The sequence below is a fragment of the Leptinotarsa decemlineata genome, unplaced genomic scaffold, assembly GCF_025532065.1.
Source record: "Leptinotarsa decemlineata unplaced genomic scaffold, Ldec_3_MD MMD2_tig00078360_RagTag_RagTag, whole genome shotgun sequence".
Lineage (NCBI taxonomy): Eukaryota > Metazoa > Arthropoda > Insecta > Coleoptera > Chrysomelidae > Leptinotarsa > Leptinotarsa decemlineata.
The window spans coordinates 2,279,617-2,295,947 of NW_027412727.1; the positions used below are offsets into that span (position 1 = coordinate 2,279,617).

General features: G+C 33.1%; 1 protein-coding gene across 1 annotated transcript; it reads right to left on the reverse strand.

Moving 5' to 3' along the window:
- Positions 1-1,146: 1,146 nt before the first annotated feature.
- LOC141487071 (matrilysin-like) lies at positions 1,147-2,544 on the reverse strand. Its single transcript, XM_074185874.1, has one exon. The coding sequence runs from the start codon at positions 2,068-2,070 to the stop codon at positions 1,147-1,149; it is 924 nt and encodes a 307-aa protein (XP_074041975.1). The 5' UTR covers positions 2,071-2,544.
- Between the last annotated feature and the right edge of the window lie 13,787 nt (positions 2,545-16,331).

Consider the following 16,331-nt stretch of genomic DNA (forward strand, 5'->3'; position numbering starts at 1 on the left):
ACCGATTTTTCGGTTCCAATCAATTTTCGTTTGAAAATACCGACTATCAGCTAATAAAATTCACCTCAAAATTACTATGCAAATTTAGTATTCGAAATATCGAAATCATTTTTTTCATAGCATTATTTAGGATGTTTCACTAATTGATTGAAAGTCTGTAATGGGAAATTCAATATGATGGGAGGCGAAAATTACGGAAAACGATAATTTCACATGTTGGTTTCATTCATTTTCATCGATTCGAAATAGAAAAAAGAATTTGAAATGTGACATAACAATGAGGCACTACCTATTTAGGTAGTGCCTCATTGTTATGCATTATCGAGCATTATCGCATTTGCGATAATGCTCGTAACCTGAGAGTAGAGATTTTTTCAAATGATTTTTAGATTGTTAAGCTGGGTATTGAAGCGGTTTGGATGAAAAAAATAAAAAACATTGAGTTATTGCATAAGTATTCATTGATTACATTATTGCGAAATAGTCATTATTGATAAATAGAGGTAATTTTCTTCAGGAGTTCTTTTAGCTGGTGCAAAAGTCCTTCTGCAGGGCATGGAACACCGAATAAATTCCAATTGAATTGTCCAGCTTCACTCATTTTTAGAGTGAATTCATTGGATTTATAATAGGTGTACCTTCTGAGAAAATACATGTGTCCATCAATGTATCGAAAAGCACCTGTGATATCTCCTGGAATTCCCGGAAATATATCAGAAATCCGTCCTCTGGTTGTTATTACACCAGGTGTTTCAAAAAATTCAACGTATGATTTATTGTCATACAGTATGTAACCTTTTCCGCTATTAGTTAGGAATATCACATTTATATCGGATGTTACTCGAATTGGATGATTTTCTTTGATTTCTAGGCTAGGAAATACTGCCACATAATATTCACGTCTATTTTTATCGAGTGCAATTATATCGCCTGCTGAATTTTGAAAAATTTGTTTAACAGAAACGTTCTCACTCATATAATCAGCAATTTTATCTGGTTTCGCAGGTATCGACATCTCATTCAAATCCAGCTTCCATAAATATTTGTTGTAACCTACATATAGCCTGTGATTCGGAAATTCTGGAGCTTTTGCCAAAAACATGAAATCAGGGATTTTCACATTGCAGAGGTTTTTTTATTTCAGACTCAAGGGTGTTGGATGTTTTCTTCGTTATTTGGGGAGTGTTTGTCGCTGATGTTTTTTTTCGTTATTTGGGGAGTATTTGTCGTTGAAGTTTTTTTACTTGAAGTAGAACGCTGAGTTGTTTTTACTGCAGTGGTATTACGTTGACCATATAAAGATGTAATGGCATATTCGTCATCTCTTCCTAATTGAATTGTTTTTTGTTGGTACCAAGGAAACATAATGGAAGTTTCTTGACTGCTATGCCCCAATCCAAGTACATGCCCAATTTCGTGAGTTAGGGTCATGAGAAAATTCGTACCTCCGTTTCCATCAACATCCCACGATTCGTCCTTGTCTAAATGAATTTCTGAACATGCATCATTTGAAGGTGGGTAAGCATGAGCTAAAATTCTCCCGGGACCATCAAATTCAGATTGACACATTCCATTACCCATGCAGTCTCGGCGGAATGAATGTCTTCTTTTTACCACTGATATAGTTATATCAGGTTTTTCGGTATTCGTCAAACGAACATACTTGAATTTTAAATTAGAAATATCCTCCCATAAACTGAAGGCTTTTTCTGCATCAAACAACATTTTGGCAGATGCTCGAGGAAAAGACCATTTGATATATGTTTTGTTCCATTTACCTTGAATCGTGAAAGCGTTTTCAGCGATTACACACCTCGGTCTTTGAATCAAACTCAGAGTATCTGAATTCAATGTACCATCTATGGGAAGATTATATTTCTCTTGAAAACCAATCATAGTCGATTCAAAATCTGTGAGAGAATTATTGTTTTCGACATAACCATATCGAAATAAATACTGCAACATTTCTTCTTTATTCGTCACATTTTCACAAGTAGTGAGGTACGGAAAAAATATGAGTGCCCACCACAACATTTTGAAACAATACTGAATTCCCAAGTCATTTTTCATTTTTATGTATGGTAGTTGTGAGTATATGTGGGTGAGATGGTAATGACGCCAGCATGTGGTTACAGAAAAAACATGAAGCACTTAGCCGCAACTTAGTTGAAACGTTTCGATATCTTTTGCTTTCGAAATTGTTGGAATCGAATCATAAAAAGGTCAATTCGACTTTCACAAACGCATTATCTGTAAAAGATTCAAGTTTTGATTTGAACGATTACTCAAATGTATTGAGATCACAAAAATATGACATTTTGAGTAAATCGTCAATTTCAGCCTGACAACGTCTCCATACAATACGATTTTTATAAATCAACCATTTTCATGGTTCAAAATGAAAAAATTTGCTGTTTTTACGCACACACACATACACACAGCTTTCTAACGAATTGGTTGTATATTTCGAAAACATCAACAATCATCTATTCTAATGAAAAAAAGCTCAGTTGACAAAGTAATAAAGTGTTTCCATTAGTTTGGATGGCGATCTTTGTGTTGTCTAACGAAAATGAGTCATCCCTTTCACTACAAAAAAAAAAGTAACATGTGGCGACCTTAGATTTTATATACCTTCTATCCTTCGAATTTTCATTTTTAAAGTGATTATTTTTTCATTAACTTTCAAATATTGATCAATCATTGCTTTTCAGAAATGACAAGGTGTATTATTCGATGGGGGAAGAAGAAAAATATTATTCATCTTCGGATGAGGAGGTAGATTTTTCTAAAATTCAATTGTAATACCAATTTATAAATGTCAGAATATTTGCAGATTGAACATCGATAATGCAAGATGCAGTTTTTGCCCCGAGTGGTGGGGATTCTGCACTTGTACGGGGCAAGAAGAATACGTTCCACCGGAGTCTACCTCTTCCCCCAAACCCAAGCCCACCTCTGACGGAAAACAAGAAACAGCTGAGCCGCCACCTCCTGCTGCCTCCCGAACTTGAGCCAACCTCCAACAACTATCAACACCCACAGTGAAGATAAAAATTAATAAAATATTTTAAATTCACTGTGTTTGTTTTTTATTTTATTTTCTTCTACTTTTAAATACCACTTTTGAGCAAAAATTAATTGATAACCTATCAAGATACTATCAAAATATCTACAACTCAATATTTAATTTTTCCAAGCCGTTTGATGATGAATTTGACCTATATTCCTCGCTCTATATCATGAAGCCTTCTTCTATCGATTTAAATTAGAATGGTTCGAAAAATTTCATTTTTTCCTATTTCGATTGCAAAATAAATTACAAAAGTCAAGAGATCATTATTTATTTTTTTCTTTAACGACATCCTACATGAATGTTTCTGCTATTTTTATCTACATCTAGTTGACTTCTCCTGATGATAGTAACTTGGTTAACAAAGACAAGTGTCCTTCTGACATGTTGGATCACACGTTAGGCACTCCTATTCAATATTAATTGACATACAAACATATTTCTTTATTTCGAATATATTTTATGTATATGAGTTGTTTTTCATCAACCTTATACGAGCGTTCATAATAATGAATGAACATTGCGATACAAGGTAAGTTTTCATTTTCAAATTTCTCAACAGAATTGTTTCTAATTTATAATATCAATAATAATATCACATTTATTATATCATCGTATTTTGAAACACCAAGTCACTCTGTATACGCGTATTATGCCTTGTTTTAGTCATTATCAGGTATTGTCACAAAAGTATTTTCAACGTAATGAATTTGACGTAAATTTCTTGCTCTATATTTATCATAAAAATCTTTTTCTCTTAATAGCACGTCCAAAGAAATTCAAGTTCTGTTTCTACTACAAACAGTTCACTACCTTTCTGTTAGACGATATTCCTATTTTTTGAAAATATGTAGCATTTTTTGGAAGCAGTTGATGTGCATAAAATTTTGAATAGCGGAACATCCTAAATAATGCTATGAAAGAAATGATTTCGATATTTCGAATACTAAATTTGCATAGTAATTTTGAGGTGAATTTTATTGGCTGATAGTCGGTATTTTCAAACGAAAATTGATTGGAACCGAAAAATCGGTTCTAGTTCATGCCATACATGATTTTCGATCTTTCTGTCATGCGTTATTTCTTTGGAAAATGTGTGGCAAAAATAACGTTTTTCCGAATCGATTGGAGTTCCTGAGTTGACTGTTTCAACGGATTGCGATTTTGCGAAATATTTTATACGATAATCGAAACATAAATGTACGTTTTATCGCGCTAAATTTTTGATATTTTTTCGAAGCGATTTTCATGTCATTTCTGCATCATTTTCCGTGACGCATTACAATGCAAATCATATGTGTTTTTAGAAGAAATGAGACTTTAAAAAATGCATTTTTTATGCGATTTAAATGAAAAAACTGTCTACTTTAACGCATCGAAATTTTGCAAATTTTTCAATGCGTTTTTCAAGACAAAACTGAACATTTTATCGCATTATATCCTCCTAGATCTTTGTTACCACATTTTCCTAAAACGACCCCCCTATATGAATTTTTCTGTTATGTTTACCTTTATCTGGTTAACTCCTCCTGATGATGCTAACTTGGTTAATGAAAATGTGGCTTAGTGCCCTTCTGACCGCAATCTTTGTTTTTTCTTTGTCGATAAATTCTACATTTCTTCTCCTTTCATTTAGCGTGCTGTGCGTGATGATCCGAATATATAATATTGCATCATATGTAACTCTTACACACGTCACATCTACCTTGAGTTGAATATTCCACAAAGTTCCGCTACGAGGTCTTAAAATGACTAAACTTAAGCTCCATGAGGAGAAACATTGTATTTTGAGCCAGAAACGACGTTTTTTTTTATTAAATGACGTATTTTGAGACATCCTGTAAACATTAAAGAATCGCATGCTAAAACGATAGAGCCCCGTTAAACTGTAATGTTTTTTCTTGAATGAGACATCCCGTACATATTGAAGAATCGCACGTCAAAACGCTAGAGCCCCGTTGAACCGTCATGTTTCTTATGATGTATTTTGAGACACCCTGTACACTTTTAAGAATCACACGTGAAAGCGATAGAGCCCCGTTAAACTGTCATGTTTTTTTAAAACAATGAAACATCCTGTACATGCATTGAAGAATCGCACGTCAAAACGATAGAACCCCGTTAAAATGTCATATTTTTTTAATGACGCATTTTGACACACCCTGTACACAATGACGTCATGTTTTTTTTTCTTCAATCCAATTTTTCATTCATTATTATTATTATATCATTATTTTCCACGCTGACGCATTTGAAACATCCTGTGCATGTTTTTTTTTCTAAACGATGAGACACCCTGTATGGCAGTCATGTTTTTTTCTTCAATCCGATTTTTTGTTCATTATTGATATTATACCGTTATTCTCCACGCTGACGTATTTGAGACACCCTGTACACATTGACGTCATGTTTTTTTCTTCAATCCGATTTTTCGTTCATTAATAATAATATACCGTTATTTTCCACGCTGACGTATTTGAGACACCTCGTACATGTTTTTTTCTCAAACGATGAGACACCCTGTACACATTGAAGAATCACACGCCAAAACGATAGAGCCTCGTTTAACTGTCATGTTTTTATTGACGCATTTTGAGACACCCTGTACACATTGACGTCATGTTTTTTCTTTAATTCGATTTTTTTGTTAATTATTATTATTATATCATTATTTTCCACGCTGACGTATTTGAGCCACCCCGTACATGTTTTTTCCTCAAACGATGAGACACCCTGTACACATTGAGGAATCACACGACAAAACGATAAAGCCTCGTTGAACTGTCATGTCTTTTAAATGACGTATTTTGAGACACCCTGTACACATTGACGTCATGTTATTTTCTTTTATCCGATTTTTTTGTTAATTATTATTATTATATCATTATTTTCCACGCTGACGTATTTGAGCCACCCCGTACATGTTTTTTCCTCAAACGATGAGACACCCTGTACACATTGAGGAATCACACGACAAAACGATAAAACCTCGTTAAACTGTCATATCTTTTAAATGACGTATTTTGAGACACCCTGTACATGTTTTTTCTCAAACGATGAGACACCCTATATGACAGACATGTTTTTTTCTGTAATGTCTGTGACCATGGTTTTTCTTCAATCCAATTTTTCGTTCATTATTATTATTATATCATTTTTTTACGCGCTGACGTATTTGAAACACCCCGTACATGTTTTTTCTTAAACGAGGAGACACCCTGTATGACACACATGTTATTTTTGTAATTCCACCGCGTACAGATGTTCTTCTCAAACGTCGATGACATATTTCAATCATTAAATCCAATCATCATTATTATTATACCACTTTACCAATCGAATATTTTTGTTTTTGCCGAGCGCTCCTACTGATAAACTCGAAGTCAACAACATCGCGACGAGACCGCCGAGTGACCTTGAGCACTTCCGATTTGGATGTACATTTCAGCACTTCCGAGCTGGATGTCTCATTATAGATTTGAGCACTTCCGATTTGGTTCAATCATTATAGATCTACTTATATAAATGGTGAAGAATCCCACATTCTTTTCTCATTGGATACAATCTTACTAAAGAACCACACAGTATTATATATATGCCTGTCAGTCCAGAAGGTCGTCAATTGATTCACAACATTACAGTGCGTATTTTGGATGAAAAAAATAACCTTATCGATTTTGGAAGTGAAGAAGAGATTTTCATTATTTTGGAATTGAAGAAAATCGAATAACTATTGTTATGGGTTTCATTTACAATAGACAAAATCGTATTGAACAATCCCAAAACAAAACGAGCTGCACTATCAAAAAGGAAAGTGTGCATAAAAAGAAGCTCATTCCACAAGTGTATGCTAAACAGTTAGCACATAACGCTCTGTCTGTGAGTGATCTTAAATTTTTGAAATCGATTGGATTGAAAGTGAGAAAATAACAATGGTGCTCGAAACAAACAGTGAAAAGTTGAATATATTCGATGAACCAGTGCTCGATCATTCTCTCATAAATTTACATGAGCACACTTATAAGCCCTACGGATCACCGCTATTCAGGAATTCGGATGAAATTAGAATTGCAATCAATAATCAAGATGTTATACTAGATATTGCCGAGAGCTTCATTTACATAGAAGTTAAATTCACCCCGAAAGATGTAGCGACAAGATATCTTGGATACAAACAGTCATGTTTTTAGTGGAAAACTACCACTGAAATATTTGATGGGTTTTGTTGGAGATTACAACAAAAGTATCTTGAATGCTAAACAGGAATTGATTTTGATTATCGCCCGATCATTCAAAAATTCATATATAGGTGAGGTTGATGCTGATTTGGAAATGAATAAAATCGAATGGAAAATAAGACACAAGCTCAAACTTTTGAGTAGAATAAACAAAAGCGGTCTGAATGCCAAAATCAAGTTGGCTTATCGCATGTGGGACCTCTATGAACTACCATCATTACGTGGGACTTCTTCAGACATATGGGCCATCAAAACAACTAACGCTCTGGAAACTCCTCATTTTGTCATCATCGCATTCCAAAGTACTACCACATCTGAAGATAGAACACAGGATATTACAAAATTTACAACTGCTGATATCAATAGTATTCGAGTATACTTGAATTCTGAAGTTTATCCATATGAGCGTTGGAATTTGAATTTCGATAAAAAACTTGATGCTCCTGCTTATTATGCTTTTGAGAGTTTCCAACGAAGTTATTATGATAAAGATATGAGTGAACCTCTGATGGACATTGGACAAATTAGAGAGAATCCACTATTCGTCATCGATTGTTCCCATCAACCGAATGCAACAAAATCATCAACTATTGATATAAAGATTGAGTTTGAGACGAGGAAGACCAAGTTTCCAGACAACACTAAAGTATATGCATTAATTTGGCATGATACAGTTTTAACATACAATGCATTGGATGGTTCAGTTCACAGCAGATATTGACACTCTTTAAATTATTGATACTATTTCATTTTTCCAGTCCATCATGTACTGTTTTATGATTTTTTTTTCATTTGTAACTGACGTATATCATGTATTGTCATTTTTTTCCTAATATATATTATTTTTATTGTTTTGTAATAATTTTCTATTGTATATAATAGGATTTGAATAAATAAAACATGAAAATAATACAAAGTTTTTTATTTGACATTATTTATGATTCACAGGAACATACAGACTATCTAAAATAACTTCTTCCTCATAGTCATCATTTTCGCGACCATCTTCAATTTCCTCTCGATTTTCATCATTCAATTCAAAGTGATGAATAATCCATTCTGGCAAGTATGGTTGGAGGCTATACAGGAATCTTCTCAGGTTCAGTTCAATCATAACCTCACAAAGTTGCCACAGTTCCAATTCATTATCCAAAAATTTGTTACAAACTTCTGCACCACTCCGATAGTTCTCAGCATCACGAAGACATAATTCAATTTGTTTTTCATCATAGCATACACTCATATCACAAACGCTTGCATGTTCGGCTCCATAACCCAACACCTTCAATTTAGATGACAAATGTTGAACCGATGATTTAAGATCTACAACATCGATCAAATCTTGACTTGCATACTGCATCCACATCTTTTAATGGTGGAACTGAAATCGAATAAAAAAACAATAAGCAACCTCCAACTTGTTTCCATGATATAATACTCACATTCCCATTTTACTTGTAGTTACAAAGTGAGTGTATTCAACTAAGTTAGTAATGTTTATATTTCCATATAATTATCATCTGATATATGAATATTATTAAAACAAAAAAAATTCACTGTAATTACTATTATTATTCAATCATATTGAATTTGACTAGAGTTCACGTTTTCATACCAAAAAAACTTTGTGGGCTATGACCTAAAGAAATTCACTATAAATAATTACAATTATTATTCAATCATATTGAATTTGACTAGAGATCGCGTTTTCATGCCAGCAAAACTTTGTGGGCTCTGTCCTAAATACGTCATCGTATATTTACCACCCGATGAATTGATACAAGTTATATCATCATCACTGAATTGCAATGAAATACGTTTTGGTAGCCATGTTTTAAATAATTTATCATTGCTCACATCTTCCAAAGTTAATAAAATTGATTTATCAAATCGTGTAGAATAAGTTGACATATTTTTAATTATGTACACTTCATCAATTGGCAATGAAGATAAGGCCTTTTGCTCTAGTATTTCAACCTCCTGTACAATCAAATTATTAACTTTATTCAAATCTACCTTTGAAACGGACATGATGAAAATTTTTATGAAAATATAAACAATTTCCAACAGACAAATACACTCACCGTCTTCCTTCTATTACGAACTGAATAACACTCTACCAATTGGTAACTGCTGCAGATATATTCGTCTACTGACTTCATAGTGTGCCAGGCATTTCTTTTATATTAAACAGTGCGAGTCACCCCCACCATGAAATCATGAAAGGTTCACATTGCTAGTTGCTACCCACTAGAGAAGCCTGACGTCACAGCCAAGCCCACCTCCCAACCGGATGCGATAACAGATGTTGATACGAAGAGGCAGTCGTTGCGCTCTCGTAGAGGGTAGACGTTAGGCAGACAGTCCTCGGCCATCGATAGCGGGGCGATGCGTTACGTCACAACCTTCATCGCTTCGGGAGAGGTGAGGGCAGACCGATGAATACGCATTACTCAGCCACACATCGTGGAGTGAACATCTTGCTCTCTTACCGTTGGACGGATGATGCTGTGACGTCACACCACTACTAACTTGGTGGGCTCACACCGATGGAACATTCATTACTTGAAGGATCTCCGAAGTATGCAGACGTATGTTTGTACATAGACAAGCACATGATGAAATCCTGTACCGTGCATTCTCACACACACACACACACACCAATCAAATGTAATTACGTCACTATGTCACACACACAAACCCAAAAGTCTCATATGAAAAATTCTGAACGATCCCTGCATCAGACCCTTCAAGGTCACATCGCCTTGATGTTACTAAACAACAACAAAAAAAGCAATTAATACGTCATAGTGGTGGGGGCAGGCCCAGAACCGGCTGTGATCTGCTACTTATGCTTACTCATGCTACTTATATATTCATGATTTTCTACAATTTTCGAAATGAATTAGAGACGAGTAACAGAGCATTGAAAAAAATTTGGGAAATTTTGTTTTATTGAGTTTGTGTTATTTGTTGAATGATTTTGTTAATCTTGTGAGGAATGCACAATTTCACTATTGTAAAACGTTTCTACAATATTTGTAACAATTTGTGATGAGTATCTCAAAACTGAAGGAAGTTGATGGATATTTCTCAGTTTTGTGATTCATGAATTATGAGAATGATTGAAGAATTCCTGTTGATTATGTGAGAAATGTGTATTATATTCATGAGTTTCTACAATTGAAGAAATGAATTCGTGACGAGTAACAGCCAATTGAAAAAAATTTGGGAAATTTTGTTTCATTTGAGTTTGTGTTATCCGGTAAATGATTTTGTTAATCTTGTGAGAAATGCACAATTTCACTCTTGTTGAATGATTCTACATTATTTGTAACAATTTGTGATGAGTATCTCAAAACTAAAGGAAGTTGGTGGAAATTCTTCAATTTTGGATTTGAAACGTGAATTACGGGAAGAATTGAGGTATTCGTGTGAAAAATTTGAGGTATGCGTGATATATTCATGATTTTCTACAATTTTCGAAATGAATTCGGGACGAGTAGCTGAGAATTGAAAAAAAAATGGGAAAATTGTTTTATTGAGTTTGTGTTATTCGGTGAATGATTTTGTTAATCTTGTGAGAAATGCACAATTTCACTATTGTAAAACGTTTCCACATTATTTGTAACAATTACTGATGAGTATCTCAAAACTGAAGGAAGTTGGTGGAAATTCCTTAATTTTGGATCTGAAGCGTAAATTATGGGAAGAATTCAGGAAATCGTGTGAAAAATGTGAGGTATGCGTGATATATTTATGAGTTTCTACAATTTTCGAAATGAGTTCGAGACCAGTAACAGAGTATTGAAAATAATTCGGGAAATTTTGTTTTATTAAGTTTGTGTTATTCGGTGAATGATTCTGTATATCTCGTGAGAAATGCACAATTTGACTATTGTTAAACGTTTCAACATTATTTGTAACAATTAGTGATGAATATCTCAAAACTGAAGAAAGTTTGTGGAAATTCCTTAATTTTAGATTTGAAGCGTGAATTATGGGAAGAATTGGGGAAATCGTGTGAAAAATGTGAGGTATGCGTAATATATTTATGAGTTTCTACAATTTTCGAAATGAATTAGAAACGAGTAGCTGAGATTTGAAAAAAATTTGGGGAATTTTGTTTCATTTGAGCTTGTGTTATTCGGCGAATGATTTTGTTAATCTTGTGAGGATTGCACAATTTGATTATTGTTGAACGTTTCTACATTATTTGTAACAATTTGAGATGACTATCTCAAAACTGAAGGAAGTTGGTGAAAATTCCTTAATATTGGATTTGAAGCGTGAATTGAGGGAAGAATTAAGGAAATCGTGTGAAAAATGTGAGGCATGCGTGATATTTTCATGATTTTCTAAAATTTTCGAAATGAATTCGAGACGAGTAGCTGAGAATTGAAAAATATTTGGGAAATTTAGTTTTATTCGAGTTTGTGTTATTCGGTGAATGATTTTGTTAATATTGTGAGAAATGCACAATTTCACTATTGTCGAACGTTTCCATATTATTTGTGACAATTTGTGATGAGTATCTCGATACCGAAGGAAGTTGTTGAAATTTCCTTAATTTTGCGTTAGAAGCGTGAATTACGGGAAGAATTAGGGAATTCGTGTGAAAAATGTGAGGTATGCGTGATATATTCATGATTTTACACAATTTTCGAAATGAATCAGAGACGAGTAACAGAGCATTGAAAAAAATTTGGGAAATTTTGTTTTGTTGAGTTTGTGTTATTTGTTGAATGATTTTGTTAATCTTGTGAGGAATGCACTATTGTAAAACGTTTCTACAATATTTGTAACAATTTGTGATGAGTATCTCAAAACTGAAGGAATTTGATGGATATTTCTCAGTTTTGTTATTCATGAATTATGAGAATAATTGAAGAATTCCTGTTGATTATGTGAGAAATGTCTATTATATTCATGAGTTTCTACAACTGTAGAAATGAATTCGTGACGAGTAGCAGCCAATTGATACAAATTTGGGAAATTTTGTTTCTTTTGAATTTGTGTTCTCCGGTGAATGATTTTGTTATTCTTGTGAGAAATGCACAACTTCACTCTTGTTGAATGATTCTACATTATTTGTAACAATTTGTGATGAGTATCTCAAAACTGAAGGAAGTTGGTGGAAATTCCTCAAATTTGGATTCGAAACGTGAATTACGGGAAGAATTGGGGAATTCGTGTGAAAAATGTGAGGTATGCGTGATATTTTCATGATTTTCTACAATTTTCGAAATGAATTCGAGACGAGTAGCTGAGAATTGAAAAAAAATTGGGGAATTTCGTTTTATTTGAGTTTGTGTTATTCGGTGAATGATTTTGTTAATCTTGTGAGAAATGTACAATTTCACTTTTGTTGAACGTTTCTACAATATTTGTAACAATTAGTGATGAGTATCTCAAAACTGAAGGAAGTTGGTGGAAATTCCTTAATATTGGATTTGAAGCGTGAATTATGGGAAGAATTAAGGAAATCGTGTGAAAAATGTGAGGTATGCGTGATATATTTATGAGTTTCCACACCTTTCGAAATGAATTCGAGACGAGTAGCTGAGAATTGAATCTTCCCATGATTCACGCTTCATACCCAAAACTAAGGAATTTCCAACAACTTCCTTCAGTTTTGAGATACTCATCACAATTGTTACAAATATTGTAGAAACGTTCAACAAAAGTAAAATTGTACATTTCTCACAAGATTAACAAAATCATTCACCGAATAACACAAACTCAATAAAAAAAAAATTTCCCAAATTTTTTTCAATTCTCCGATACTGATACTTTAATTCTTTGCGTAATTCACGATTCAAATCCAAAATTAAGGAATTTCCACCAATTTCCTTCAGTTTTGAGATACTCATCACAAATTGTGACAAATAATGTAGAAATATTCAACAAGAGTGAAGTTGTGCATTTCTCACAAAAATAACAAAATCATTTACCGGATAACACAAACTCAAATGAAACAAAATTTCCCAATTTCCTCTTCAATTTGCTGTTACTCCTCACCACTTCATTTCTAAAATTGTAGAAACTAATAAATATTTCACACATTTCTCATATAATCTACAGGAAGTCTTCAATTCTTCTCATAATTCATGTATTACAAAACTGAAAAATATGCATCAACTTCCTTCAGTTTTGAGATAACCATCTCAAATTATCACAAATAATGTCGAAACGTTTAACAAGAGTGAAATTGTGCATTCCTCACAAGATTAACAAATCATTCACCGAATAACACAAACTCAAAAAAACAAAATTCCCCAAATTTTTGTCAATTCTCAGCTACTCGTCTCGAACTCATTTCGAAAATTGTAGAAACTCATAAATATATCACGCATACCTCACATTTTTCATACGATTTCCTTAATTCTTCCCATAATTCACGCTTCAAAACCAAAATTAAGGAATTTCTACCAACTTCCTCCAGTTTTAAGACACTCCTCACTAATTGTCACAAATGATGTAGAAACGTTTAACAATAGTGAAATTGTGCATTGCTCACAAAATCAACAAAATCATTCAATGAATATCACAATCTCAATCAAACAAATTTTCCCAAATTCTTTTCAATTCTCTATTACTCGTGTCTAAATCATTCCGAAAATTGTAGAATATCATGAAAATATCACGCATGCCTCACATTTTTCACACGAATTCCTTAATTCTTCCCGTAGTTCACGCTTCAAATCCAGAATAAAGGAATTTCCACCAACTTCTTTCAGTTTTGAGATACTCATCAGTAATTGTTACAAATAATGTGGAAACGTTTAATAATAGTGAAATTGTGCATTTCTCCCAAGATTAACAAAATCATTCACCGAATAACACAAACCCAATAAAACAAAATTTCTCAATTTTTTTTTCAATCCTCTGTTACTCTTCTCTAATTCATTTCGAAAATTGTAGAAAATCATGAATATATCACGCATATCTCGCATTTTTCACACGAATTCCTTAATTTTTCCCGTAATTCACGCTTCAAACGCAAAATTAAGGAAATTTCACCAACTTCCTTCAGTTTCGAGATACTCATCACAGATTGTCACAAATGATGTAGAAACGTTCAACAAGAGTAAAATTGTGCATTTTTCACAAAAATAACAAAATTGGAATTGAAGGGGTTATATTTTTAGGAGTGATAAATTTTTTGGGAAAGAAAGTTTTTGGCTTTCTACTACTCCATCTGATACAAAAAAAGGGATGAGAGAATCTCATGTGAATACAATTTATTACCATTCATTCAAAGTAGAACTCATGTGAATGATATCTGATTCTTATTCCACAACAAATGTTTGAAATACAAATTGAGTAGAGGAAAGTATCTTATGTATAATTCAGTGTTCATATAGAAGTATTTGTTTCGAAAGAATTATTTCCTTTCGTGTAATTCAATGTTTATATGAAAGTAGCTGTTTCAGGAGGACTTTCTTTCAGTTTGTGTCTGAAAGTTACTTCTTTGCAGGATCTACACATTCATGTATAGAGTTTCAAATTGATTACTTCCTTCCTTTCTTTGGAAGATTCTCTCATCCCTTTTTTTTGTATCAGATGGAGTAGTAGAAAGCCAAAAACTTTCTTTCCCAAAAAATAATAAAATCATTTACCGAATAACACAAACTCAAATGTAACTTTTTTTTTTCAATTCTCTGTTACTTGTTTCGAATTCATTTCAACAATTGTAGAAACTCATGAATATAATACACATTTCTCACATAATCAACAGGAATTCTTCAATTCTTCTCATAATTCATGAATCACAAAACGGAGAATTATCCATCAACTTCCTTCAGTTATGAGAAAATCATCTCAAATTGTTACAAATAATGTAGAAACGTTCATCAAGAGTGAAATTGTGCATTTCTCACAAGATTAACAAAATCATTCACCGAATAACACAAACTCAATAAAACAAAATTTCCCAATTTTTTTTTCAATTTGCTGTAACTCGTCACGAATTCATTTCTACAATCGTAGAAACTCATGAGTATATCGTATACCTCACATTTTTCACACGAATTCCTTGATTCTTCCCGTAATTCAAGCTTCAAACGCAAAATTAAGGAAATTCCACCAACTTCCTTCAGTTTCGAGATACTCATCACAAATTGTCACAAATGACGTAGAAACGTTCAACAAAAGTGGAATTCTGCATTTCTCACAGGATTAACAGAATCATTCACCGAATAACACAAACTCAATAAAACAAAATTTCCCAAATTTTTTTCAATTCTCTGTTACTGGTCTCTAATTCATTTCGAAAATTGTGGAAAATCATGAATATATCACGCATACCTCATATTCTTCCCGTAATTCACGCTTCAAACGCAAAATTAAGAAAATTTCACCAACTTCCATCAGTTTTGAAATACTCATCACAAATTGTTACAAATAATGAACGAACATCCAACAAGAGTGAAATTGTGCATTTCTCACAAGAATAACAAAATTATTTACCGGATAATACAAACTCATATGAAACAAAATTTCACAATTTTTTTTCAATTTGCTGTAACTCGTCACGACTTCATTTCTACAATTGTAGAAACTCCTGAGTATATCGTATACCTCACATGTTTCACACGAATTCCTCAATTCTTCCCATGATTCACGCTTCAAACCCAAAATTAAGGAATTTCCAACAACTTTCCAACAGTTTTGAGAAACATTCAACAACAGTGAAATTGTGCATTTCTCACAAGAATAACAAAATCATTCAACAAATAACACAAACTCAATAAAACAAAATTTCCCAAATTTGTTTCAATGCTCTGTTACTCGTCTCTAATTCATTTCAAAAATTGTAGAAAATTATGAATATATCACGTATACCTCACATTTTTCACACGAATTCGTTAATTCTTTCCGTAATTCACGCTTCTAACGCAAAATTGAGGAAATTTCACCAACTTCCTTCAGTTTCGAGATATCACAAATTTTCACAAATAATGTGGAAACGTTTAACAATAGTGAAATCGTGCATTTCTCACAGGATTAACAAAATT

Coding starts and splice junctions, on each gene's coding strand:
- LOC141487071 (XM_074185874.1), bottom strand. CDS start 2,070: ATGAAAAATGACTTGGGAATTCAGTATTGTTTCAAAATGTTGTGGTGG.